The 26,374-nt window shown below is 34.7% G+C and overlaps 1 protein-coding gene and 1 long non-coding RNA gene across 3 annotated transcripts in view; both read left to right on the top strand.

The window, feature by feature from the left end:
- LOC110375594 (unconventional myosin-XVIIIa) overlaps positions 1 to 26,374 on the top strand; it is a 245,879-nt gene that overhangs the window by 126,607 nt on the left and 92,898 nt on the right. For both annotated transcript variants that reach the window (XM_064040283.1, XM_064040282.1), the window contains exons 17-21: positions 252 to 352; positions 818 to 942; positions 1,418 to 1,593; positions 1,806 to 1,891; positions 2,175 to 2,313. In XM_064040283.1, the coding sequence (XP_063896353.1) occupies positions 252 to 352; positions 818 to 942; positions 1,418 to 1,593; positions 1,806 to 1,891; positions 2,175 to 2,313 (627 nt within the window). The remainder of the gene's footprint in view (positions 1 to 251; positions 353 to 817; positions 943 to 1,417; positions 1,594 to 1,805; positions 1,892 to 2,174; positions 2,314 to 26,374) is intronic.
- LOC135118433 (uncharacterized) lies at positions 21,562 to 22,845 on the top strand. The gene is made up of 2 exons (XR_010277587.1): positions 21,562 to 21,729; positions 22,496 to 22,845. It is a non-coding gene; the product is annotated as an uncharacterized LOC135118433 (long non-coding RNA).

Here is a 26,374-nt window from a genome sequence, read left to right as displayed (position 1 = left end):
TTTAAAAATAACGTAGATAAAAGAATATAGAAATTGGATCAACAATTTATTTAAGGGGATTGGACACGAATTACCTGCAATAGATTTACATACAGAAACAACACACAGTAAAATCACACGTAAGTTCCCCCTAAAACTACAAAAAAGTAGACGTCTTCCAATTTGGAAGTAGTTAGCACACTAAGGCGGTCTCGATATTAAAAGTGCAATCGTTAATTAAAATAAATAATTATGTTTATAATATTTTTTAGGGCACAAACCCAGTTTTATACGACGTGACTGGATGGGTGAAGGCGAGCCGTGAGAACCCAGTTACCAAGAAATCCTTGACATTGCTGCAAGAGAGCCAAAAGTAAGTACATCATTTATTTTATTTCATCAGACGTTTATTGACTAACCATAAGTAGATGTTTTATTTACACGAAAGAGTAAATAAATTATAGCCGTCTCACCACTAAAACTTTTTAACGTCAGTTTAAGACTTGTCAAAAAAAAACAAATTATAACGTTGACATAAGGTTCATTTTGGAGCCACATTTTTTTTAGACAAGTGTAAAACAGTTGTTAAAGTTTTTGTAGTAAGGCCATAGATGTTTTAATTTCATAAGAATTTGTGATGAATACTCGTGTGAGTAATAAATGCTTGGGAGTGTATAATAGAGGCCAAGTTGCCGCGTCATACTTACTTAAATGGTCAATTTTTTTACTTACTTCAGACATAAATCTAGCTATATAATTTTTGGAATTAGCGATTGTCAATTTATTATCTCGAATTATAAAACAGTCTATATATTAAATTTTATTATTATTTTGTCAGCGAGGAGATCGGTCGCCTGTCCTCCTGGGCTCGCGGCGCGTGCGGTGTGAGCGCGTGGTCGGCCGCCGTGGGCGACGCCTCCACGCTGCGACGCGCCTCCTCCATACGTCGGACACTAACTTCAGGTAACTAATTCATTATTATATTATTTTTCAAAAACTAGAACGTTCAGGTCTTTGTAAAAAGTCGTTCTGTGGTTAATGACAAAGAATGATGTTCGAGATGACTTCAAAATTGAGGGTGATCATAGTTTGGAAAAAAAACAGATATGTGCTAAAGGGCTTGCGTGGCGAGGCATTAGATACTCGACATATTAATGTTTCACCCCTCCACGGAACAAATGTTGACTCGTCGACCGCTCGGGCGCGAATGACTGCTCACGATGGGGTCTATGATGCGGTCAGCTTCCAGATGCAATCTTAACAGGATGCAACTGAGTATCAGTATTTGACATGAAGCAACTGCCTTTCTGAGTTTCTCAACCCTGTTTCTCGCGTATCCCGTGCCTTGTCAATATACACTAAGATTACTAAGAATACCCGTGCCTTGTCAATTATACACTAAGATTACTTACCTATTATCCAACGTTTTTCCCCTCAGGCACAGCAGGCATGAAGCGTCGTTCAACAGCATTACAAGCGAAGTTCGTGGCAGACGGCATAGTGGACACGCTGCGGCGCTGCGGGGCCGCCGGCGTGCACTTCGTGTGCTGTCTGCTCACTAACCAGCCCACTGATGTGGGGGACGATGTTAACGTGCCGCTACTAAGGTCTCAGGTAAACGTCTCTAAAACAACTAAGGTACAAAAGACTCAGCACCTAATTTGAGAGCACCTTATAAGCCAACACGGTTTTCGTACACCAGCTAACCACAAAACGCCGCTACTGGCATATTTTTTGGATTTTCTTGCGTTAACCGCACGGCAGTTGTTATTTACTTTACATAACTATCCGTAACTTTGTTAAATAAAACAATTTTTTGTCCCCAGTTCCGAGGCTTCCAACTGTTAGATGCGGCGAGATTGTACAAACAGGGCTTCCCAGAACACATGCCACTTTCTGAATTCGCGCGCAGGTAAGTTTTCACAATCAGACTATACTATTACCTAACTTAAAATAAATCGATGATACTCTGATGGCCAATCTATGTTAATATATGTATACTTCTAAGAAGCTGTAGTTTGAAATATTGTTTAATCTTTCTTGCCCGTATGAAATGAAAAAAAAGAATACTTTTCAAAGCACAATTCCTTACAATAGTTCCTATTATTCCTGTGCGCTGAGGGTTACCACTGTGTAATCATTTATTATTAATTTGTAAATATTAACACAAACTCAATAAACCCTTACTTCCTTAGGTACCGACTGTTAGCGACATCAGAGAGTTCAGACTCTGACACAGTGCAGCAACCAGCGCTGTCAGACCGACAGGTGGTCGACGATATGCTGTTGACCCTGGATCTGGACGTCACCAGCTATAGGCTTGGACTTACTCAGGTATGTTTAGTTTTTAACTATATTTAAGTTTGGTACACATAAATTTGTGTCTAGGTGAATTTTTGAAATTGTGATTTTTTTGTGTTGCCTCGGTTTTTCATATAGTTTATTACTAGAGACCCGCCCGGCTTTGCACGGGTGCAATAAACCTCCAAAAGTACACAGTATTTCTCCACTATTTAATGTATGTTATTATACATATAAACATTTATTATACATATAACCTCTTAAGGCACTCTATCTATTAAAAAAAACCGCATGAAAATCGTTGGCATACTTTTGAAGATTTAAGCGTACAAAGGGACTTGTTCTCTTAAAACTTTCTGACAGTCGAAGCTATAAAGAACTAGAATACAGTCATGGACACATAATTAAAGACACCATTCACACCATTCACATTCATCTGTATTTCTTTTTTCTGATTACTACTGGAACTTTATTTTCTATTTTAAAATATTTAAGAGGGCATTGTGAAATATTAAAACTAAAGACTATCTTCAGTGATCCTTCGCGACAAGTTTTTTTTCGCTTTATCCGAATCTCGAGCGGTATGAACCATAACGTGGCCTGGCCATATAATTAAAGACACTCCATTTGCTCAGAGGAAGAAATGCAAATTATTAATATTATTGATGGTACTTTTCTATAACAACATTCCCTACACTGTAACTAAGCATACTAATGAGTACTAATATTTGGTTTATTTCCTTTTACCTCAATGACAGCACGACATCCCTAAGCGTGCAAGCGGTCAGTTTTGTTTTAAGTCGCTACGGGAATTTTCTTCCATGCTTCATAAAAATCTGTGTAAAATTGATCAATGTTTCATGTATGACTTATCGCCATTGTGTTTTCTGGCCGATCACCAGTTTTTTTTCTATTAAATTTGCGATGGGCCAAACCAAAACCGTCATAAGTTGCTCGATCAAAGAGTCCCTTTTACTAGGTACTCTTACAGTGTTTTTCAGAACTTTTCTAATTTGGAAAGTGCTAAGGACCGGTAAATTATGCTTAGCATATAACAAAATGCTATTTCTAAAATATTATAGTACTTGAATTCGCCTATTCTTAATAATATCTTTCTAAAAGATCACTACACCAAGTAGTGGGAGAAGCCCCACACTATTACTTTTTCGCCTCCTATGTTTGAGAACTTTCTTAGTGTATTTTGGTTCCATCTCATGTTTTGGAGGCGACTAATTTCGATACATTATTTTAGAATTATTCGTATCCCTTTGTTTAATGAGAAAAAAAAAATACATTTTTGAACACTTGTTAACTGCACCTTTCACATTTGATAGAAATAGCCAACTACAGTATGGACACGCGGTGCTTTTCCAAAAGTAACATCTTCCGATACCCATGCCTTACAGCTTTTCCCGACCCGGTTGTAGTCTAAAAGTTCTGCAGACACAATTGTCGTCCTTTTAGCATCAGATGACTCCCAAAAAAACCAGTACCGAATCATGTAAATGGTTCACTATTTGCCTTAAAGTCTGTTTGCGGACAAGTTTTCCTTGGGGTCGGTTTTGAGTTGTTCTCAAACCATGCCTTTTTAGTGCCATTGATAAGAAATCTTTAATAATAAATTTATTACCATGTACTTACTACAGATCAAGTGGTATGAATAAATCCGTATGTCAAAATATAGTATTAAAAAGCCTAAAACATTTTACTTACCAGAATTTTTGTTCTAGTCTTATAGATAGGACTAAAATGAAAATTTTTAATGAAATAAACCTAAATTATTACCTAATTCGAGTTTTCATAAGTATTTTACTCACTTCTAAAAAAAAGCATGGCAACTATTTGTATCTTTCGTTTTTTTTTTCTTAACTGGGCTTTAACTGTCTTTAATTAGCTGACCAGCCAAGTATCAGCTACAAAAGTTAGTGTTCATTTCCCACAGAGCTTTGTATCTAAAGTATTAAAGAAAGAAAATATTTTTTGTCCTTAATTTAAAGAACACAATGTAATGTTTGTTTTAATAATTATTACCTTACAGTTTATGCCGTGCTTAAGCTCATGTCAGTACCATAACTATTTATTTCACTTCGAGTCGGGGGGTGTCTTTAATTATGTGTCCATGACTGTATCATCATCGAGCCAGTTGTCAGCAGATGGCTTCGAACTGTCAGGGATATCATCGTGAAAGAAGTACAAAGCCCAAGTTCAAAATTTAACATAAACGTGAGTTCTTCTTAAAACAACGATTTTCTTTGAACATTGGAATTCATAATTATGCATATTCAGCCAAGAATTCGGCAGCAAAATTGCCGTAGTAAATGGATGCACCATAAAAGATTTGTCGTAAAAACCCAATGTAGTACGGTAGACTGCACATCAGTGGTAACTGTCATGCACCTTAACTCAATAGTAATAAGTACGATTTTCCTATAAAACTGTTACCACTGACGTGAAGTTGACTGTACGACTTTCAATCAAACATCTCCTTAAACAGTACTCGTAAAGACGCCATATATGCAGAATATAAACCATTACGTACATAATTAATTACTCATTTTATACCATCAACAACAACAAACATTATTGACATTTACATTAAGCCATAATTCAATAAAGTTCACAATAATTAACCTGTATGAAAGCATCTTCATTAATACTTAATTCTTTTAGTGAAGCGTTGCATAATGTATGGACTTATTAATTACCGGTTTTCCTGTCAAAAGTAATAGTTATTTGTTATACAAGAGTGCAAAGTTGATTTTTAACCGCGGGCTCAATTTTGATGACCGAGCAAGCGAAGGATTCTAAAATTGAAACACGAGCGTAGCGAGTGTTTCAATAATTAGAATCCTGAGCGATAGCGAGGGAATCAAAAGAGCACAAGGTGAAAAATCTTTGCACTCGAGTGCAACACGTAACTTTTCATCCCACCTCATCGAGGAAATTACTAAAACAAAATGGCGCGCACATATGAGTGTCAAATTAAAAAGTTGTACCTATTAAAGTTCACTTATTTGAAAACTCAGTTTAAAAATGAAACGAGGTTAAAAATGTATGTTAAAACAATAATAAAAATTACTTAATTAATTGAATAATTATTTTAGGCAGTATTTTATTTGTTTAATATGTATTTGTATGAAAAGTCTTATCAAGATTGTCACAAATGGAGTATTGCACACGATGTTCTAAATTCAAATCACTTTGCCGCTCTAGAGGATAAAAACGACTTTTGCGCTCAGATATCAAAGGGTAAAACTACTCTTTCCGAGATGGTGGGATGAAAAAGTAATTAAGAGTGATGTGAAGACGTCGCTTAATTGATACTTGTAAACAAAATTTTTGATGAAAACATATTTAGCTTTACAATTCAATTTGTATGCATCTTTAATATGGGGAGTTTTGATCTTTTAAAAGCCGATTTTTCAATCACCAGATATCTTTTATTTGAAGAATATATTGCACGTTTTGACAGCTTTTGTATAGAAAATATGTCAGTCAGCCATTTTTATTCCTCAGTTAGATAGTGTTACCTGATGATTGAAAATCGGTCCTAAACCCTAAAAAGTGCCAGGTAATTTTGTGACAATTCATTCACAATATAAGTTCATATATGAACGTGGGTCCTCCATGATGGTAAAAAGTTAACATGAATATAAAAAAAATAATCTTTGGCTTTTGAGCTAAAAATACATAATAGATTCCGTTTTTGTTCTGATTACAGAAATAAAACTGTAGACAATGTAACGTAAGCTTACGATTTTAAATATTATTTTCATCCCACCATCTCGGAAAGAGTAGTTTTACCCTTTGATATCTGAGCGCAAAAGTCGTTTTTATCCTCTAGAGCGGCAAAGTGATTTGAATTTAGAACATCGTGTGCAATACTCCATTTGTGACAATCTTGATAAGACTTTTCAAACAAATACATATTAAACAAATAAAATACTGCTTTAAATAATTATTCAATTCATTAAGTATTTTTTATTATTGTTTTTACATAGATATTTAACCTCGTTTCATTTTAAAATTGAGTTTTCAAATAAATGAACTTTAATAGGTACTCCTTTTTAATTTGATACTCATATGTGCGCGCCATTTTGTTTTTTTGCATTTAGTAATTTCCTCGATGAGGTGGGATGAAAAGTTACGTGTTGCACTCGAGTGCAAAGATTTTTCACCTTGTGCTTTTTTGATTCCCTCGCTATCGCTCAGGATTCTAATTATTGAAACACTCGCTACGCTCGTGTTTCAATTTTAGAATCCTTCGCTTGCTCGGTCATCAAAATTGAGCCCGCGGTTAAAAAGCAACTTTGCACTCTTGTATAACAAATAACTATTAGTAGAATGACGGTAAGAACTTTAATATAGCATGTCTTAAATCAATTGGGGAAAAAATGACGTTATTAAAAACGTCACTATTTATTTATTTATAACACAACTTTACGTAATACGGCCGGTTTTATTTATATTTTATACGCAATCATTTTTGTTTTTATTTTATAGATGACATAGGTTCTATTCAACTTCCGTAGTATTATATCCATTGGAATAAATAAATATTTATTTTATTTATAGACTTATTTGTGTGTTTGTTCGAGGTTTTGTTTAAGGTTTATTAATATAAATAAGGAAATCTATTGTCTAGCCTTGAATCTTGCCTCGACTTAATATTGGAAGATGTATTTGGAACTGAAATAGTTATTTTGAACAATGTAATACGTTAGTTACTAGAAATCTATAGCCTTGATGATAATCTGCCAATCATAACCAATTGCTATATAAAGCCCAATATATAGGTACACTGACTGAAATACTGATTTAATTTTTATTTATTTATACCAATTCAATTTCTGTTTGTACCTAATAAGGGCTTCGAAACTACCGAACCGATTTGAAAAAATCTTTCACTATTGGAAAGCTACACTATTAGCGACGAGTATTTTATTACAGTCAAAGAGTTTGTTTATTGGCTGCTAATCTCGGGAATTACTAGCTCGATTTTTTAAAAAATATTTCAGTGTTAGGTAGCCAATCTTTTAGTATGAATGTAGATGGATGGAGAGGAAGAGGAAGACCTAAGAAAAGATGGATGGATTGCCTGAAAGATGACATGAATAGGAAGGGAGTGAGTGTCAGTATGACGAGTGACAGGGGAAAATGGAAGAGGATGACATTGCGCCGACCCCAAATAAAATTGGGAACAGGGCAGGAGAACGAAGAAGGTAGCCAATCTTTTAATCAAAGTGCGAGAAGTCATTTCCACAGGATGCAGGTGAAGCCACTGTATGTCGCTAGTACTTCATATATCAACCGAATTGCAAAAAAATACAAACTTGATCAATCGATATGATGAGTGTTTGACTGATTAATGCGTCTACCTACTAAATATTCTAATTCGAGATTAATCGAGTTATTGGGTTGTAACTCGAGGTTGTTTCTCCAGTTTTTGTGATAATTAACTGCGAAACATACAGTGGAGTTGCATCCAAACATTATGGCCTTATAGTTGACGAAATATAGTTTTTACAGCCAACTTTGGCTTGATAGGTTTCTTGCGAATAAATTGGGTAGGTATTAGGTGTAGTAGGTATTGGACATAGTGATGTGTGCTCAGTGTATTTTTAGTTTTGGTTTTTATGCTTATACTATTAGCGGTTTCACCCGCGCCATGCGAGAAATACTGCCCATGGGATGTTATTATGTTACTCGGGAAGAGTGTAGCTTTCCAACAGTGATTTTTTTTATCGGTTCTGTAGTTTCTTAGCCTTTGGGTACAAATAAAAAAATGATTCCTCTTTATGATATAAGTATAGTCATTTACAACACAAAAAAAAACTATCCTAGTAGAACAATAAAAAAAAAAAAAATATATATATATCTAAAAGGCGTCGAAAAATTCATCCCCATCGCTGTCAACTGGGAGCGTACCCAAGAGGCTGGCAGCATTACCTCGTTGGATGGCCAAGTATAGTCTAGCAAAAAATATACAGGTATTCTGAATGCTGTTATGGGTGATTGCAATCGATGTTTTTAAAAACAAACAATAAACATTATGTCAAACTGAGTTTTTACATAAGATTGCTGTATAGAAATTGTAGCCAATCAAATATCATCAGCAAAATAACTCAAGAGAAAGGTAACAACAAAACGAACATATCGATAACAATTTACAATCGATGTTTTCATTCGATTGTTGTTAACAATCATCGTGATAATGTGTGTTTTGAACACGGAATAAGGAAATATGAGCGGAGACGCCATAATGCAGGTGGAACAGGCCTTCTTCTAGGTCAAATTCGTACGGTGGGCATGACCAAAACGATCAGTTATGACTGTTACGAGTAAACTAACGAGGCGTTCGGGTTCTTTAAAACATCTGTCAACTATTTTTGGTATTACAAAAAATGCTCTAATCCAAAGAAGGCGTACCTATAAGGGCGGAAACAGTAACGTTAACGAATTTTGGCGCGCTACTTTCTTACTCCCACACTCAGAGACATTTAATGATTACTTAAGTTACTCCTTCGTGACGGATTGTCAAAGAAATCCTTCACTAAGGAGCTTAAGTCACCATCAAATGTTTCTGAGTGCGTCCATTTGGAGATTTTTCGTTATGGCACCTCCGCTAGTAATTTTGTTCTACAAGGTTTACAAATAAAAGATCGTTGACCAAGTGAGAGTGATGACGCGTAAGATGCGTGTGCACCGACCATTAGACTTTAATGACGTCATTATTATTATAGAAGATAGTTTTCGACACCATTTTACCGTATTTAAGAAGTGACATTATATGGTAATATACCTTTGATTAATGGTTATGTAACGCTCGTTTGTTTTTTTATGACAGTCTAATGGCTTGATGACAGATGACGTTTTTTTGGACGGTTAAAATAAATGGTCTTAAGATTATGACACAGTATTAGTTGCTTCTGTTTTTAGATAACGTCTTTTGCTGTATTTATTTACTAGCATACATTATAAAGTTACATCATGCTGAAAGATGTGTTTAATTAAGTATTTTATTTTCAAATGACACCCTTTCTTTTTTTAGTTGTTGACAAAAGAGAGTGTAATTTACAAGCCAAACCTAAATCGAAGTTTTTTGACAAGTTGACTTAATAGTGAATTGTTTTTTATGTGTGGCCTTGGCCCTTATATGTTAATCACAAACTTGTCAAGTATGACAACCAGTCTTGCTTAATGCTATCAATTGAGATGTAGAGGTCAGATTATTTAAACAAAATACTGTTATTTTATTCGCACATTGCAAATGGTATGCCTGAATTTGCACGCGAATTGGCGAAGCTATAATAAAATCCGTTTAGTCATTTTGAATTTATTGCGAACAGACACAGGTGTTCCGTCACTTTGTTTTATATATTACCTATAAGTGATAGACATAAAATATTCAACAATGTCTTCTTATCACAATTTTCCCGCTACATCTGCTACATTTTCTATTATCTGTCAAGCAGGCCCGCGCAAGTGAAAGCCAAGTTGCGCAAGTTATCTTACGATTTATAACTCATTGCGTTCTACCGGGAAGTGGGCGAATGACATCGATAGCTGGTACTTTGATATATTATATGTATGTATCTAATTCACATAACTTTGTTACGTAAAATTGTTTTGATTTGAGTTTTTGATCAAGGTCGAATTTGTTTTTTGACATACTTCATGAACTATGGCATGTAATTGAAAAAATTGGTTGAGCTTGTCAAGTACCTAGATACTTTTAAGTTTGTGTGTAAGTTGTTTATTTTATAACACCATTTACTTTTGTACCCATATTTGCAAAATAAATATATCTTTATCTTTAAGTTATCAAGGGCATTGTTTAAAATGATTTAAAAGCTTAAATAAGAGACAAAAAATAAAAGGGAAATTGTTATCTTCCGCATTTATGACCAGATCAGTGCTTTCTCTGTTATTAGATCTGCTCAAATCGATTTGCATATGCAATGCATGTACCTGACATTTGAGCCAACATTTAAGATTTATATCAGCGGAAGTCGCATACTGATATTCTTACATTTATCAAAATAAATGTTTAAATATAGTTTTTCATTTGCAATTCAAAACTAAAACCATGCAACACTATCCATCAATTTCACAAAAAAATAAATAAACACGAGATAAGAATATAAAACAAGCAAGTCATTCCGCTTAAATCTTCACTCTCTTGTGTAACATGACGTAACTGTTACGTCACTGTCACACTTCCGAACATGTTCCGAATTGGCTCTGTGTGCCGATGCCTTCCACTCGGCCTTCTTTCACTCGCCTTTGCTTTTGTTCAGTGTCATTTAAAACTATGTTGGCCTACTTGTTGCTGGTTGTTGTTTCGCGGTTACGTCAACGCTTGATTTCACTGGCCGGTTATAGGTCGTTCTTAGTTTGATTTGGAATATTTGACTGAATTTAGAATATTTTTTTTAAAAATCTCATCGAAACTTAGCTATTGTTTGTAAAAACTTAGGGTACCGAATGTTTTGAGCAGTTGAGAGTTGTCAGTTTTCAAGGAAAAATAGCATTTTTTGTACTGATTGTTAATAGACATAGACCAAAAATCAGTCAGCCATTAATGCTGTTTTGACTGAATTTGGTATGGTTTCGTTTTTTTTACGTATAAATATCGTGACAAAACTACTTGTACCCACAATTATTCTAATTACTGTTGAAAACTCCGGTCACAATAGCATGAAATTGTGTATTACGCAAGAGAAAAATTTACTCCAATTTTACATAACCGCTTTCGTGAGCGCCATAGATACTTACGTGTGAAAACTTTTTATAAAGTCATTACTTCGCCCCAGTTTAAGAGAGAACCATATTTGTATTTAAGTAGTTTAAATTAAAAGAATTAGCAAAAGTAAAACCTTTGTGGTCTAATCTAGATGTTGCTGGCTGGTTACACAATCATTATCTTGATTCTATTTAATCTGTGCTCTGCGGTTTGTCAATAGCACTCACTGATTGGTAGTAGAGGAATTACTGGTTGCAATTAAAATAGATCATAGATTAAACTGTTACTTACATCTAGGCCTTTCCCTTGCATTTATTAGGTATTAGCCGTTTTCCCGTGGATCCACCCGCTCCCCATGGGAACTACTGCCCGTACCGGAATAAAATGTAGCCTAAGACAACAAATGTAGAGAATTTTTCAAATCGGTTCAGAGTTTCGGAACTTTTCGGATAAAAAAATTATAAACAAACTAAATATATGGTAGCAAAACGAAAATTGAAAACGAATTTTAAAGGTCAAACATGTATCATAAGATACGATTGATTGGTTTCAAGGCTTTAAAGCCGAATTAGATGACCCTTGGCTCGCGGCTTTTAAAGAATTAAAAAGACTGCGGTGCGCATTACCTTAAACTTTTTTGCACCGTACGGCCTAGACACATATGAATTGATATGAATATTATTAATCGTAAAACTCTTCTTAGTCCAAGTAAATTTAAGCCTCACTTACCTATTTGAATTAAATATAAGTTAACAGTCAAAAAAACATTTAGGCAATTTAAATAAATTAAACTATTTATTCTTAGGCACATTAACCAAAGAAAAAAAAATAGTTTAATTTCTTAGCTTCTATTTAGTTCCGTATAATTAATTCTTATGGTAATTAAAATGGCACTGTTAAGTATGTTTAAGATTAACATACGGTTTGAAAGGGTTAGAGAAAGGCGTCATAATTCACGTTTACTTGTAAAGGAATTCCCCTTTGGTACTATTGTATAATTCTATTTCCGCTGTCAGTAAATAAATATGAAACCTTACACGTGAATATCTGTTCTGAACATAAAAAGTAAAAACAGTATCTAAGTTGGATGTTGATGAAAAGTAAAAAAAAGAAGCTTATGCTTTAGTCTGATAGCGTGTGACAAATTATCTATGTACCTAATGAAATTGTTAGTAGACTTTTTGATATTTGGCTCATAAAACATGTACTTACAAAACCTTTCTTTTACAAAGTTCACATTAACATAACCTCAAATCGGTTGTCTATGTAAGTCATCACTTACACGAGTTTGTGGGATACTCATACCATGAAGACTTCAATTTAAAAAGTTAATAGGATAATGTTCTAGGGCTTTCTCGTGCAACACGAAAGTCCAATTTCAATTTACAAAATAGTAGCAATCAGAATTTCCCTACAATTTTCTTTTGTTAATCTCTCTAATTTACTCACTTGCTGGAAAATTATGATAGAAACCAATTTAATTTTGAGATGTGGAGAAATGTAGGACTCAACTTCAATGACTTTTGACATCTTTGTAAGTTTGTGGCGCCATCTTTAAATATCATTTTGTCAATTTACAAAATTGACAAATTACCTACTTTGGTAGTTTCCTTCAAATTCAGTCACACATCATTATTTTACTGTTCACTTCTGAAATGTTCAAAATATTTGTTTTTGATTAATATTGATGTAGAAAATGACATGAATACGCTTATAGTTGTAGGTACCATTTTATGGTACCCAGTTACCTAATTTATTTTTTGTGACTCATAGGTACATACATAAAACATTAACATTGAGAAACTAGTTTTTAACTAGGCCTCATAGGCAGATTTTTATGAACATCGAATGTAAAAAAATATATCTGCCTTTACAATGAAGGGTATGATTAAATTAACGTAATTTAGAGTAAAAAATAAAAAAATAAAATTATAGTGCTCATTACTCACACATAATTAAGAATTCTCATGTGTCACACATAATAAATTCTCTTATCTTGTATACTTTGCATATCTTTATTTTAAATAGCCCCTTGCATACCTAAAAATAACAGTAACTGTACATAAAGTTTAAAAACTACTTTGTTTTTTGTAGTTTTTGCTGGAGAAAGTCACATAAATTTTAATGTTTCTCTCAATAGAACGTAGGTTGTTCAATGGGTAAAGTATCGTAGTTCTTTTGTTTCTTGTTACAAGTGTAGGTACAGGCGTTACTTGTTCCCTTACAAAAGGCTTTTACTAATAATAGTTGTTAAGTGTATATGTATACTTGTAGGTAGGTACTTGGTTGGTTTCTGAAGTTGTCTTGACCGATAACTTCGGTTAAAGCACAGAATTTTGCGTTGAGTATTCGTTTTTTTAGTATGAAAGAAATAACCATCTCTATCCTTGACTTTTCATGAGACAGGTTTTTCGAAAACGCTTTCTTAATTTAACCAATTATTAGTTCCTATATTTTTGTTCTTGAGACTCATTTCTAGAAAAAATCGAATCAACTCATAAACCCAACAAATTACCTAAGTATGTGTACAACAAATTACCTATGTGTACAACCTCTTTTTATGAAATAAACCTTATTTATTTATTGTATGCGGTTATAAAAATATCTTCAGTTCAAAAGCCATTCACCCACTGCAGTCATCATTCGATTATCATACTTGACATTACATCTAACAAATGACAGAGGTTAAGCCCGACACGGTGTAATCGATTTGTTCAAGCATGGTCACACTATCAAGGCTTATCCCATGGTTTTTCTATATTCAGAACATTGACTTTCAAAATATTGATGTACCTACCTATGTTATTTTTATTTATTTTCACGGCCATCTGAGTTATTAAAGTGCGTTGTTTATTTTTATTTTATTTATTTGGCTCACCAACAATCGTTTACACGATACAATTATTACCTAAATACAAACATCATGAAACAATACTTGTGTAACAATCTCTTAAAGGTTGTTAGAGACTTTTGGTGACGCCCAGAAATATAATGCGAGATTACTTTTAATTATCTTTTTGATATTAGAAACAGTCAAATGTATTTTTTTTAATTTCTTTATCTATCTATGAATTTATTTTGAGATGAGATCTATAATAGAGCCTTATTTTTTTTAAAATTCTTTACCTACTTACCCAAAAACATAGAGTAAATAAAAAAGGCATTTAAATTAACCATAATATGTCCGCAAATATCTTTATATTTATAACAAGATTATCTACGAGTATCATTCTTAGAAAATCGGCCTAAATGTGATAAAAAAGAAATCTCTGGTTAATGGACACATCACTTTTACTAAATCGTGTTGGAACATCGCTAAGTACTTTATAATGTGCGCGGAAACATGTGTTATGTAAGTTATACGTTACTTAAAACTTAACTCATTTTACTTGCATATTAGTTCGGTAGTTACAACTATGTTAGTTAAGATCTCTAAGACATGTGTTGATATAACAATTTCTTTTCCTAATTAAAAACCAGAATCTCGCCTTCATGAATCCCGGGACTTTTGATTCTTGGATTCGGGGAGTCTTGATTTATGTCCTTTTTTGTGGGAAATTAGACCCCTCCCGCTGCGTATTTAGAGTGATCGATTGTCAGACTCTTACTGACTAAAACCCACCATGTTCCTTCTGGAGCCCTTCACGTAGGCACCAGGGCCGCGGTAACTCTTTCGAACAATCCTGCAGCCTTGCCGGCCTTGGCTCTGGACCCACTGGGGTTGATATGCCTTTGCTCAGGATCTAGTCTAACTTTGTTACACTTACAAAATGTCCGTTCATTCAGTTCAGTAATTTTGGCGTGAAAGCCCCGACAGACAGAGTTCCCTACTTCTGCATTTGCAATAGGTATAATAGGTAATAGGGTAGGGTAATAGGGGGTAATAGGTATCAGTAAGAATTTGTAGATGTGCATTTGTTCCCAGCCCCTCTAGAAAGTAGCAATGTGAAGGTGACACATGACTGTCAATTAACCAATTTGTCACCATCAAATTATTTGTAAGAAGCGTAGCGGGTCTCATAATCAATAATTACTCTACACGTTAAAGCGTGTAATTTTTTAAATGCTGAACCTTTTTATTATTTGGTGATAGTTTTCTTTGGAGTCAGTTTAAAATTTTCCGTGGTAAAATCTTTAATCTTCGAGTAGGTACTAGCACATATGTAGGTACAACTTATAATTCACATGATTCATGTAACTATGTAAAGTTGTATCATAAAATAAAACTGTTTCCCTTGTCGAAAATTCGTATGACTACTTTGTCTACACATTTTTTCAAGAAGAACTTAAGGTTTCTTTAAAAAAATCTATGTAGGCACTTATATCACTTTGCAATCCAATCGATCAATGCATCGCCATTAAGATTTATATCTCGGCTCACTAAAATGCATAATACATAACAATAAAAACTACTATAACAATAATAAATAACATTCGCGTTTGTAACAATAAATGCAATATTCATAAAAATACCGAGTGGTTGCGTAAACCAGCTGTTATGGAATATAACTGAATTTTATTGTGAATGTGAAAGCCATACTGGACTATAATAGCACAAGGTGTTTAAACTGCGAATACAGTTTTATCAAAGAGGTTCAACTATGAATTGTAAAGAAAAAATCTATTCTAAGTTGAAGAGTTTGTTTGCACTCTAATCTAATCTCAGGAATCAGTAGACCAAATTAAATATTTTTTTCAGTGTTAAATAGCCCATGTATCGAGAAAAGCCTTAGGTTTCTTTTTATAAAATTGTGCGTAGTAGTTTCCATGGGACGCGGGTGAAACCGCTGGCTGAAGCTAGTTTTAATATATTCAGTTGACACAATAAATAATGGTGAATATAGATTTATTTGTGCGTGTTTTTATAATAATACGGAAATGATAAATATCTACATTTATAGCATTTAGTATGTCACATGTAGATACTCGGTTTATAAAATATGAGGTGAAAATGCTGTGGGTGGTATCAAAAGGGATTCATAAATCTACAGGATAGATAAATCTTCGATAAGTAACACCAAACGGTATTTTCCATAATTCTTACGTAAATTATTCCTCTAACAATATTTGGTAAGTGGATGCCAGGCATTATTACTATGCATGGAATCCTGGGGTCGCTTCTCAAGTAACTATCATAAAAAAAACTGATGTCTCTCCGGTGGTGTCGGATTGCCGTCCCATCGGGTTATGAGAGTGAAGGAATAGTGAGTGCACCTGTGTCTGCGCAAATGCTCGTGCACTATAATATGTCCTGCGCAGCTGGCTGATCTCCTTAAATGAGAACAGCCGCCGTGGCCGAAATCAGCCGTGGACGCCATTATAACTATCATAAAGCTGCCCAGTCTAAGCTGATATGAAGTGAGAACAGCCGCCGTGATCGATAAATCGGTATGCAGAAACCGAGCTATGAAAGTTACAAGGATCTTTGATATATTTACTAACACCTAGACTTACGAGGCGATTGACCTACAGATTGGAGTCAACACATTCAAAAGTCTAGACCCAAAAATGCTAGTCTATTACATCACGATCTGCAGGGGCGCGATTCTACTAATTTGACTTAAGCGACATACTATTCACATCCGACTGAGATGCAATCACGACTTACGATTGAAGCATTCCGCTCTGTTTCTTTTAAATAAACGTTTTTATCCGTTTCTGTGATTCAGTAATGAATCATATTGTCTGCAAATTATTTACAATTGCAATATGATTGTAGAGCAAACTACCGTAAAGACCAAATGGCAGACCAATCGAATGTCATTGGAATACGATTGGTCTTATATTAGTAGCAGAATGCTCGCTTAGGTTAAAACTGCTATTGCGATTCAATTTTGACATGATCAACTTAGCAGCATCGGACCCCTGCAGTTAATTAAGACTAGAAATCTAGTGTTTGTTGCAGTCTGTTTTATGGTTAATACTTTTTCGTCTAGAAGTTTTTAAACCGGATTTTAACCGACCAGTAGATCAAAACATGAATTTTGAAAGTTAGATTGTACAGTTAATTTTGTCTGTGAAAGATATTTTTAATTTATCATTTGAAAGGAAGATGATTTGCGACCAAATTTTACTTACGGTAAAATGTTTTTAAATTGTAGCGAGCCGAAATATGAAATACTAATAGTTTTTCCGTGGTTAGACCTGTGAGAACTACTGCCCGTATCGGAATAAAAGCTTTCCAACAGTGACAAAAATTTTCAAATTGGTTTAGTAATTTCGGGGCCATGGTACAAACAAGCAATAAATATTTCCCCTTTATTGTAATGACTAGGTAGTTTAAATATATTAACCGTCAAGGTTTCCAAGTAAAGGAATTTCTCATATTGTTTAAACTGTATTTTATAATTTAATGTTTTCCTTTCATAAAGTTTAGTGAAGGAAATTGCTGCTACAAAGTTATGCTTGCGTGAAATATTAAATTCTAGATGTTACAAATTGCTCTTGAAATAATGTTAATTGTATTAAAGCGGGGCCTTTCCAGAAAGCGATTTTGCTTTTATTTTAGACATGTCAAAGACTCTCTTGTTCACTTAAATGATCTAGTTAATGTTATTAATGTTATAAAGAGTAGGTATTGTTATTGTTCTTGCACCCTAAAAGTTACGGAACTACTGAACTGTTCACTGTTCGAGTTCTCCCGTATTCGGGCGCAACCAATGGGAACATCTAGTTTTTCGAGATGTTTTCCTGCAGTGTTAATATGAGTAGAATTTAGAAAGTCCACATCCTTATTTTGAATTGATAGCATTTCCAAGATATTTCCCATAGCTCTGCTCGTGTTATCAAAACCTTGATCTAGCAAACCCACGTTTAATTTGCCAATTAATTATCAACATGCGTTAATTAATAGTAAAGCGACGCGGAAATAAGGTTCTTCCTACATGAGACTTTTGATTAGAACCAGTTTTATAACTTTAATGGCTCTATAATTTAAGGTTTTGTTGTTCCTCCGTTTTATGTCACATAATATACAACCACGGATGTTTGGTATACAAATGTGAGCTTTTGGAACTAAAGCTCACTAAAAATGTCGTCTGACTAAGCTTCCGCAAGCGGTTTCATCCGCGTCGGAACTTCTTCGCACCAAGACCAAAAATCGCCTCTTACCATAGCCTTCCTTAATAAATGGGCTACCTTACACTGAAAGGATTTCTCAAATCGGCCAAGTAGTTCCTAAGATTAGCTCGTTTAAAACTCTTCTGCTTTTTTATAAAATACTTTTTTTTTGGGTTCCGTACACAAAAGGGTAAAACGGAACCCTATTATTTTCGCTCATCTGTCTAGCACCAGGCTGTATCTCATGAACCGTTGCCGCTATAACAACAAATACTGAAAACTAGAATCAAATAAATATTTTGGGGGACTCATGGGAGTCCCCCAAAATATTACAACAAACGTGATTTTTTGCTCATTTTTGCTAGATTTCGATAAATAGAATATTAGTTTGGATGGTACGGAACCCTTCGTACGCGAGTCCGACTCGCACTTGGTCGGTTTTTTTTTAATTAAAGCACTTATTTGTCAATACTTTCTCCAATCATACATACAACAATTTATGTAAAGAAGACATAAAGACTCTTTAACATTGCCGCATACAATATTGTTGTTTGAATGTTAGCAATACATCAAGTAGTTTATTTCTTTCTCATTATACCTACTAATAATCATTGGAATGTTAAAACATCTGTTGTCACATAGATAGTTGATATTGATCATCGGTTTACCGTCATTGCTAATAGGAATGATAAATGGAGAATGACTTTAGAATGAGTAAAGTCTGTAAAATGTATTTAAAGCCTCATGTAGGCATGTATATTTTTCACTGTATGTACCGATGGAGGTAACAAGCTTCTCGTAGGCATGTGTGGTTGTAAATGGTTAGAAATACTTAGAACTTTTCGGGAGATTTAGGACTAAGGGATGATTTATATTAGGCCGGGCCGTGTCCGGGGCGTGCCGTATACGTGGCTCGTACGGGGCACGGATGTGAAACGTTACATACATTTTGTATGAAGCTGTTTATATTACAACGTGCATGATCCGTGGCCCGTCCGGGCCACGTACGACGCTCGTCTTTAGAATTTCGTAAAAGCCCGGACACGGCACGGCACGGCCCGGCCTAATATAAATTAACCCTTATGAACATGAACCTATGAAAATGTTCGATTTTATAGAATCGAATAAAATCGAAGTATATGCTTACCCGGTCCTGTCATTAAAAACGTCTTGCCACTAAACCTTTGCTCAAAAATTTAATCACTTATAATACCACAAGAGCTTCAAAATTATCGGGTATTTCCCGATAGGTTCGTTGCAAACAAATGAAGGAGTCAAGTTTTTCAGGTCAAAAAATCACGAGCGCGAAGCGCGAGTGATTTTTCCTGACAAACTTGACGACTTTATTTGTTTGCAGGGAACCTTGAGGGAAATGCCAGAGAATTTTGAAGCTCGTGTGGTATTCGGGGGATTATTTTTCCGTCCCAAATGTCGGCCACAACCTGTCAGTTTGACATAGCAACGACCAGAGAAAATATTCAAAAAATTATCAGTATAATACCATGTAGGTTGTACCACGTGACGTCGAATGGTGCAATTCTATTGGTCGATATTTGGGTCGGAAAAATAATCGTAATTATTTCTCTGTAATTAGTGTAAGAGAAAGTACTAGATTTTAGTAGGTATTGTACTTTTTGTACAAGTCATGATGCGAGGTGTTAATTAAGAATAGGCATTCGTAATTGTTCGATACTGATAGGCACTTGATATGAGTTTAGGCTTCATTTCAACATCAATCATGATCTCTATAGTAATACTAGCTGAATGTGGTACAAAATTATTCTGCTTTCTCTTGTCTCGTCTAAGGGTGAGTGGCAACACTATAACGCTAACCAAAACCATAACCAATCGTAGGTATGCTTGCAACCTGCCGGGGTTACGGGATTGTTCGAAAGAGTTACCGCGGCCCTGGTACATAAAAGGCCTACGACGGAACACGGCGATTCTTAGTCAGTAAGAGTCTGACACTCCCTCACCGCTGCTAACCCACAGCGAGAGGGGTCATTTGATGATTTATGAGGTCGTTAAAAAAAAGTTATGCTTCCCACCCATAGATCAAATCGGCGATTTGATAACTCAAAATAGTTCGGTTATAGTTGAATGGTGCAACAATCACATTTTTTAAACCAAATTCCACACTTTTCAAGCGTCAGAGCTTTCGTCAGAGTTATCTTTTAAGTACCCGATAGGAAGCAGGAAATCTGTCATACATAAATAAATTCAGATTTTAACACTGTGGGTAGCAATTATTGCTGTTCATAAAATAGAATATACCTAATAACTAACCTATAATTATATAACGGCCATTATATTCTGATCAATTAAAAAAAGCATTTGCGGCAATATGAAATCCATTTTCTTTTACACCATTTTCATTTATTATACGTACAAAAGATTTATGTAGTTGTGGTTTATTTAATACTGCAGCAAGCATTATTCATGTTTTGGTTACAGAATAATTTATTTTTAATAGATTAGATTATTGCTAGATTAAACTGTAAAGACAAGTTTTGTTAATGTTTCGATAAACCCGACTAGATTTTTAAATTAAGTCTTAAAAAAGTCAGTTATATCGAGACTAACCGTTCAAACTGGTTCTCGGGTTAAACCCCGGAAAAACAAAAGAACTGGCTACTGCCAGTATGCAGTAGGTATACTGATCTAATTAATATAATAAAGTACCTATCAGGAGGGTCCTTATTGTAACCAGCAAGCGTGCCATTTTTATGTTGAGTGATCATCATATTACCTACCCGACAGCGAAGAGCCATTTTTTTTTTACTTCATTCGTGCCCTTCAATCAATCCCCACCTGCTTTTAATCTTAAAAAACCTGAAGATCTGTTTCCATACCTACATAAGTACCTACTACTGCCTGGTACCTATAAGTTAACAATGAGTAAGCTTAAACAACATTTCGTAAAAAGTTTCCAAGCCAAATAACTATCCGTTGCATCACTATTTATTTAATTGTGTTATTTTTAATTAATTATACTCATCACATGTGAACAACATCCTACGGTTCATACTTAAACAATACAATGCAGTTACAACAAGTTCAAATTCTTTAGTATTGTTAATAAGTATTTAATTTTACTTAAGCTTATCTTAATTTCTACATAATTAACATTTCAGTAAATGCATTATTTTCCATATGGCAACTTGAAGACAATAATACGTTTAGTTATTGATTTATTAATATTCAAATATTTTAATTGATATTACTTATTAGGCCCAGCTTAAATAAATGGCAGAGTTGCCTAAATAAGTGACATAAATTTCAGAACAAAACATCACTAAATGTAAGCTGTACGATCACCGACGGCGACGTTATCCGTTTCGTATTACTGAATTCTCATTAGTACGTACCGGTGGCGCTAGTGTGCTGTGCTCGACACGATGGTTTGACTTGACACTTGACAGTAATGACAGTTCTACGTGACAGCGGCGCGGGCGGGATGCCGGCGGTAGGTAGACAGACCGTGGTACGAACGAAGAGCAGCACCGGCCTGTGCAAATAGTTCCATCCACAAGCAATCTGACAATAGACCGGAGTTTATTGTTCTTCTGTGAAGAAAACAACGAAAACATGTCGGGTCCCTCGATCGCTAAAATGTTAATATTCCTCCAAAATAATGAACAGAGGCAGGCCTCTTTCACTCGACGTACTTGCGCGCGATAAATGCCTACCGCTCGCTGGGTTACCGGTAGCCCCACGCGGCTCAGGGCTTTCAATAGTCACACGCACCGCGCGCGTTCCAATATTATTATTTTTATTTCGTGGTATGTTATGTTGTTGGTTTTTATTCGGTTTTTTAAGCTACCTAACAAACTGATGGATTATTTTGAGTTGTGTTGGTTTATATGCGACTATTGTAAGATTTAGAAACATTTTATATTTATGAACTTATCTAGTAATTCAATTTTTTTTTTAATAAATTAATACTTATCTAGAGGTACTTTATGATTATAACAACAGAGATCATTTGGTACTTATTTTACTTTAGATACCTACTTAGTTATATGAACTGTATTGTGAGTTTTGTAGATCAAAACACATCTCGAGTGGAAGTAGGTAGAAAAATATTCTTGATATTACTTTTTATTTTAAAACTCAGTTTTAAAAAAGGCTATCTTAAAATAAGCGTAACTTTGTTTTCCTACTTAAATATTAATAAATTGTAAGAAGCAACCCTTAGCACGGCCGCGGCACGGTTGCGGTCACTGAACTGTGCGCTATCGCATTGGAATAACAGTCAAGCGCTCGAGCTTTTAAGGTTCATTTTATAACGCAGCTAGGAATTTGTAGGTAGTTAGGGAACTTGTAGGTGCTTATAACAGTAGGTATGGACTTTTTTGTATGGAGTGATTTATCTGTTACGTAGTAACTATTATATAATCTGTGACAGAGGTTAATCACTTTCATAGTGCCAAAAGAACACTACACAATTCTGGAACTGCTTAAACAGATTAACATTCCTATTTCGGCGGATACTCACATACAATGTATGCGAAGCGCATCTCGTTCATGTGAAATTGACTATTTTGTCTCAGTGGACTCACCAACTAGAATTGAAGAAATGTTAGAATATCGCCCGTTAGTGAAATGTCTACACTTGAAAAATCCAGACAGAGACAGACAAAGGTCCAGATAATATAGAACAACGTCCAGAAACCCCAGGGCTGCGGTCGCCACCCGGATACGACTCCAGTCGCTGTGAACGGCGTAAACGAGTATTCACTGAGGGACCTAAAGGTGTACCAAGCGAAAAATTATGTCAAAAGAAAAAGAACCAGAGAAATTCGGTTTTTGAAATCAGAACACGAATATGAATGTAACAGAATCAAAGGAGATTGCCTGTTTTGTAAAGAAAGTTGGGCCCTAGTGAAAATGTTTGTGCACTGAAGATTTTTTATGTAAACTAATAATAGTAAAAACATTGTATTTTCATAATCAGAAACCTTTTTCATTTATTCACCCTGGTTCAAGAGATATTTTTTTTTTTCTGTTTTAAGAATGTAGGTTATAATGAGAAATTGACTTGGACATAGATTAGGTACTATGAGCATAGATATATGTACTGTACATAGAAGTACCATATATTTATGCATAAAATAATGGAATTATGTGTTGTTTCCCACGGTTACACCCACGTCCCCGGGAACTTCTTTCCATACCCGGATAAAATATAGATTACCTAATCTTCCCTCTTTATAATATTAGTATAGGCTCATCAATGTTATTGATGGTTATTATTATTTTTGTAATAGTACGGGAAATGAAAAAAATCAAAACATTAATAAACTATTTATATTTGATAAAATATTTCCTTGGCCTCAGCTTAAATACCACAATACTGGGTCTATTTAATCTTAGATTGAACTTGTAATGCTTGTAGTAGTTGAGGTGTTGGACCTGGCATTGGAGGTGGTTCAGGATCCCGGGGTCTTCTAATGAACATAAGGCATTCATGACTTGCGGGTCTGATTGAATCTTGAACCTCTAAACTGGAACCTTAAATGAAATAGTTAGTTTTAGTGAATATCAGTATATAGGTACCGAACCCTATATTGTTTTTGTGCAATCATATGAATAAAAATTGCATTAGAAATAAACTATGCAGCATTTATTCTGAGACATTATTTATAAAATGTTAAGCTCCATTGCAGGCATCTCAGGTTCAGTTCCAGGATTGGGTTTCTGGGTATTTCCATTTAGATTTCATGAGTAACCAAAAGAGTCTGGAAAACTGGGTTTGTGCCTGTTTGATTGCAATAGCCTCAACGTTACTACTTAGAACATAACTGACAAAATGTATTGGGTACTGTTAGGTACACCTCTGCCTAATCGTCATCACGCTTGTGGTTGGGGATTATAGGGGTAATAATACAGAATGTTATATAATAAATACCCACCAGGTGTGCTAAAGTCCATCTTAAAATCATGCTATGTTGTGGGCAGTCTCAACTCTGTGGTTTCTCTGACTTGCTACAGATACCACATCCATAACAAACATTCAAGTGGCCAGTGGCAGTTGACATATCCTCGTGAGATCCAGTTATATGCGACAATATCCTTTCTTGCAACAACAAATAACATTCAATACACAGGATATCATCTGACGTTACCTATAAAAGATTATAAAACCTACTATTAACTCTACTAACTACTATTCTATATTTATAACTGCCTAAACTTGTAAATACATAAACTCTCATAAAGAACTAAGTTTACTCTAATCGAATGTTATTTTGAGTTTGCATAGTGCATTTAGTCACTATATTGTGTACCATAAAAGGGTTCGTTTTGATATCGATTACTCTATTGATTAAAATACGTGTAATTTTCAATATTGATTTGATATCTGGCAACTTTTTTTTGTTTACCAATCAAACGGATGTCGACGTAATGTTTAACTATTAATTAATTTTAACTTTATTCCCAGGGTGAAAGAAATTGTATAAAAAATATTTGGGAACAAATAAAATAAATAATATTTTTAGGTTATTATTCCATTTAGGCCACGATGCCACAAAAGGGACCTGTTCGGTGGCAATCTCCTTAAAAGACTACAATAAAATAAAATAATGGACAATGTAAACATTAAAATAAACATGACGGTTGGCCACTACACTACCAAATTGTGATTTAACGTGAATTTTTATTAGTCACACGATCTATCTATCACGCTCATTTTATCTACAGCCCTTACAATGTTGCATTTTACGACACATTTAATAACATCTTAAAATGTCTGTTTCAGGTAATTACTTATGCACCAACTGACCCGAGGTAAAACTAATATGATTAAATCTTGCGTGTTCTTAAATTGGCTTTAAATAATATTCGCTCAAGGACTTTTAATACTGAGATCGATATTACAATTGCAAATGAAGGTATATCTTGGCTGTGGATGCAGCAGAATTATCAGTGAGATACGAAATATTGAACTCTGTTTGGAAACAGGACTTGCGGAACGATTCTCTCACAGCTAAGTTCAGTGACTTGTTTTGTATTAACGGTGATACCTTTTTCCCAACTAAGTACGTTGGGGTCGGCTTCCAGTCTAACCGGATGTAGCTGATTACCAGTGCTTTACAAGGAGCGACTGTCCTATCTGACCCCCTCAACCAGGTTACCCGGGCAACCCAATACCCTTTGGTTAGACTGGTGTCAGACCTACTGAGTTCTGACTACCCGTAACGACTATCAAGGATGTTCAAAGACAGCCGGGACTTACAGTTTAACGTGCCATCCGAAACACAGTCTTTGGTGTCTAAGATATACTTAGAAAGTACATACAAACTTAGAATAGTTGCAGGAATCGAAACCCGAAGTAAGAGGGTTACTTGAGAGGTCGGTTCTTTGCCCACTAGGCCACCATGACTTTTTAAGAAGTGTACCTAACTCAGGTACTTAATATATATATCTAGATCCTGCTTAGTTCTACATGTTCTCTCACCTTTTATAATTACAAATACCTACGTATTTATCTTACAACTATTCACCAAAATAGGTAACCAATCCACTGGTTGTATGAAATACGCATGTAATGCAGTCCTGGATTTATCAATAGGCCGTATAGACCGCGGCATTGTCACAAGGAGGCAAGAGATAAAATTAAAAAAAAGGTCTCCTTGGCCGAATTTACTACAAACATTAAAAAATTTATTTCTTTACATGGGGTGGCGGAAATAGCCTACACCAATTAAAAATAAAATAAATCTGGCACTGATGTAATGTTTTCGACTTTGACAGGATTTTAATTCAAATGCATCATCTGTGCTAAGCTAAATATATCTCGAATGTTCCTAACAACCGAATCTCTTGTAATTAGTGCTGTAATTCGATTTGAATGGACGGTTATCGATAAATCGACATACGTCAGTTCTCGATTCTGATCTTGCGATACGTCTAAATTATTCAGTGTTTTTAGACAATACAGCACCGTCTGTCTTAATTGACTCATCTCAGTAACGTTCTAATGATTGCTATCAAGAGGTATTATTCGAATCCAAATTCGTTTTGTTAGCAAATTTTAATTCGATTTAATTTTTTGATAGTTGAATGGTGCAGTCGTTTTGTATTTTTCGTTTGCATAATCGTTTTCTAAAGTTGGTCGAATAAAATAAAACAATTTGTTTGAAATAGGTTATTGTTTTTTTAATAACTGTTTTTTTTGTAATCTCTGAAATCTATTTTTGATCAGATTTCCTTATATAAATAATATATATGTTATGGACCATGTGATTAATTCGGGCATTATTTATAATGCCCGAGCATTATGAA

This window comes from Helicoverpa armigera, chromosome 22 (assembly GCF_030705265.1).
Source record: "Helicoverpa armigera isolate CAAS_96S chromosome 22, ASM3070526v1, whole genome shotgun sequence".
NCBI classification, from domain to species: Eukaryota; Metazoa; Arthropoda; class Insecta; order Lepidoptera; family Noctuidae; genus Helicoverpa; species Helicoverpa armigera.
This window is presented reverse-complemented; position numbering and strand designations above follow the sequence as displayed.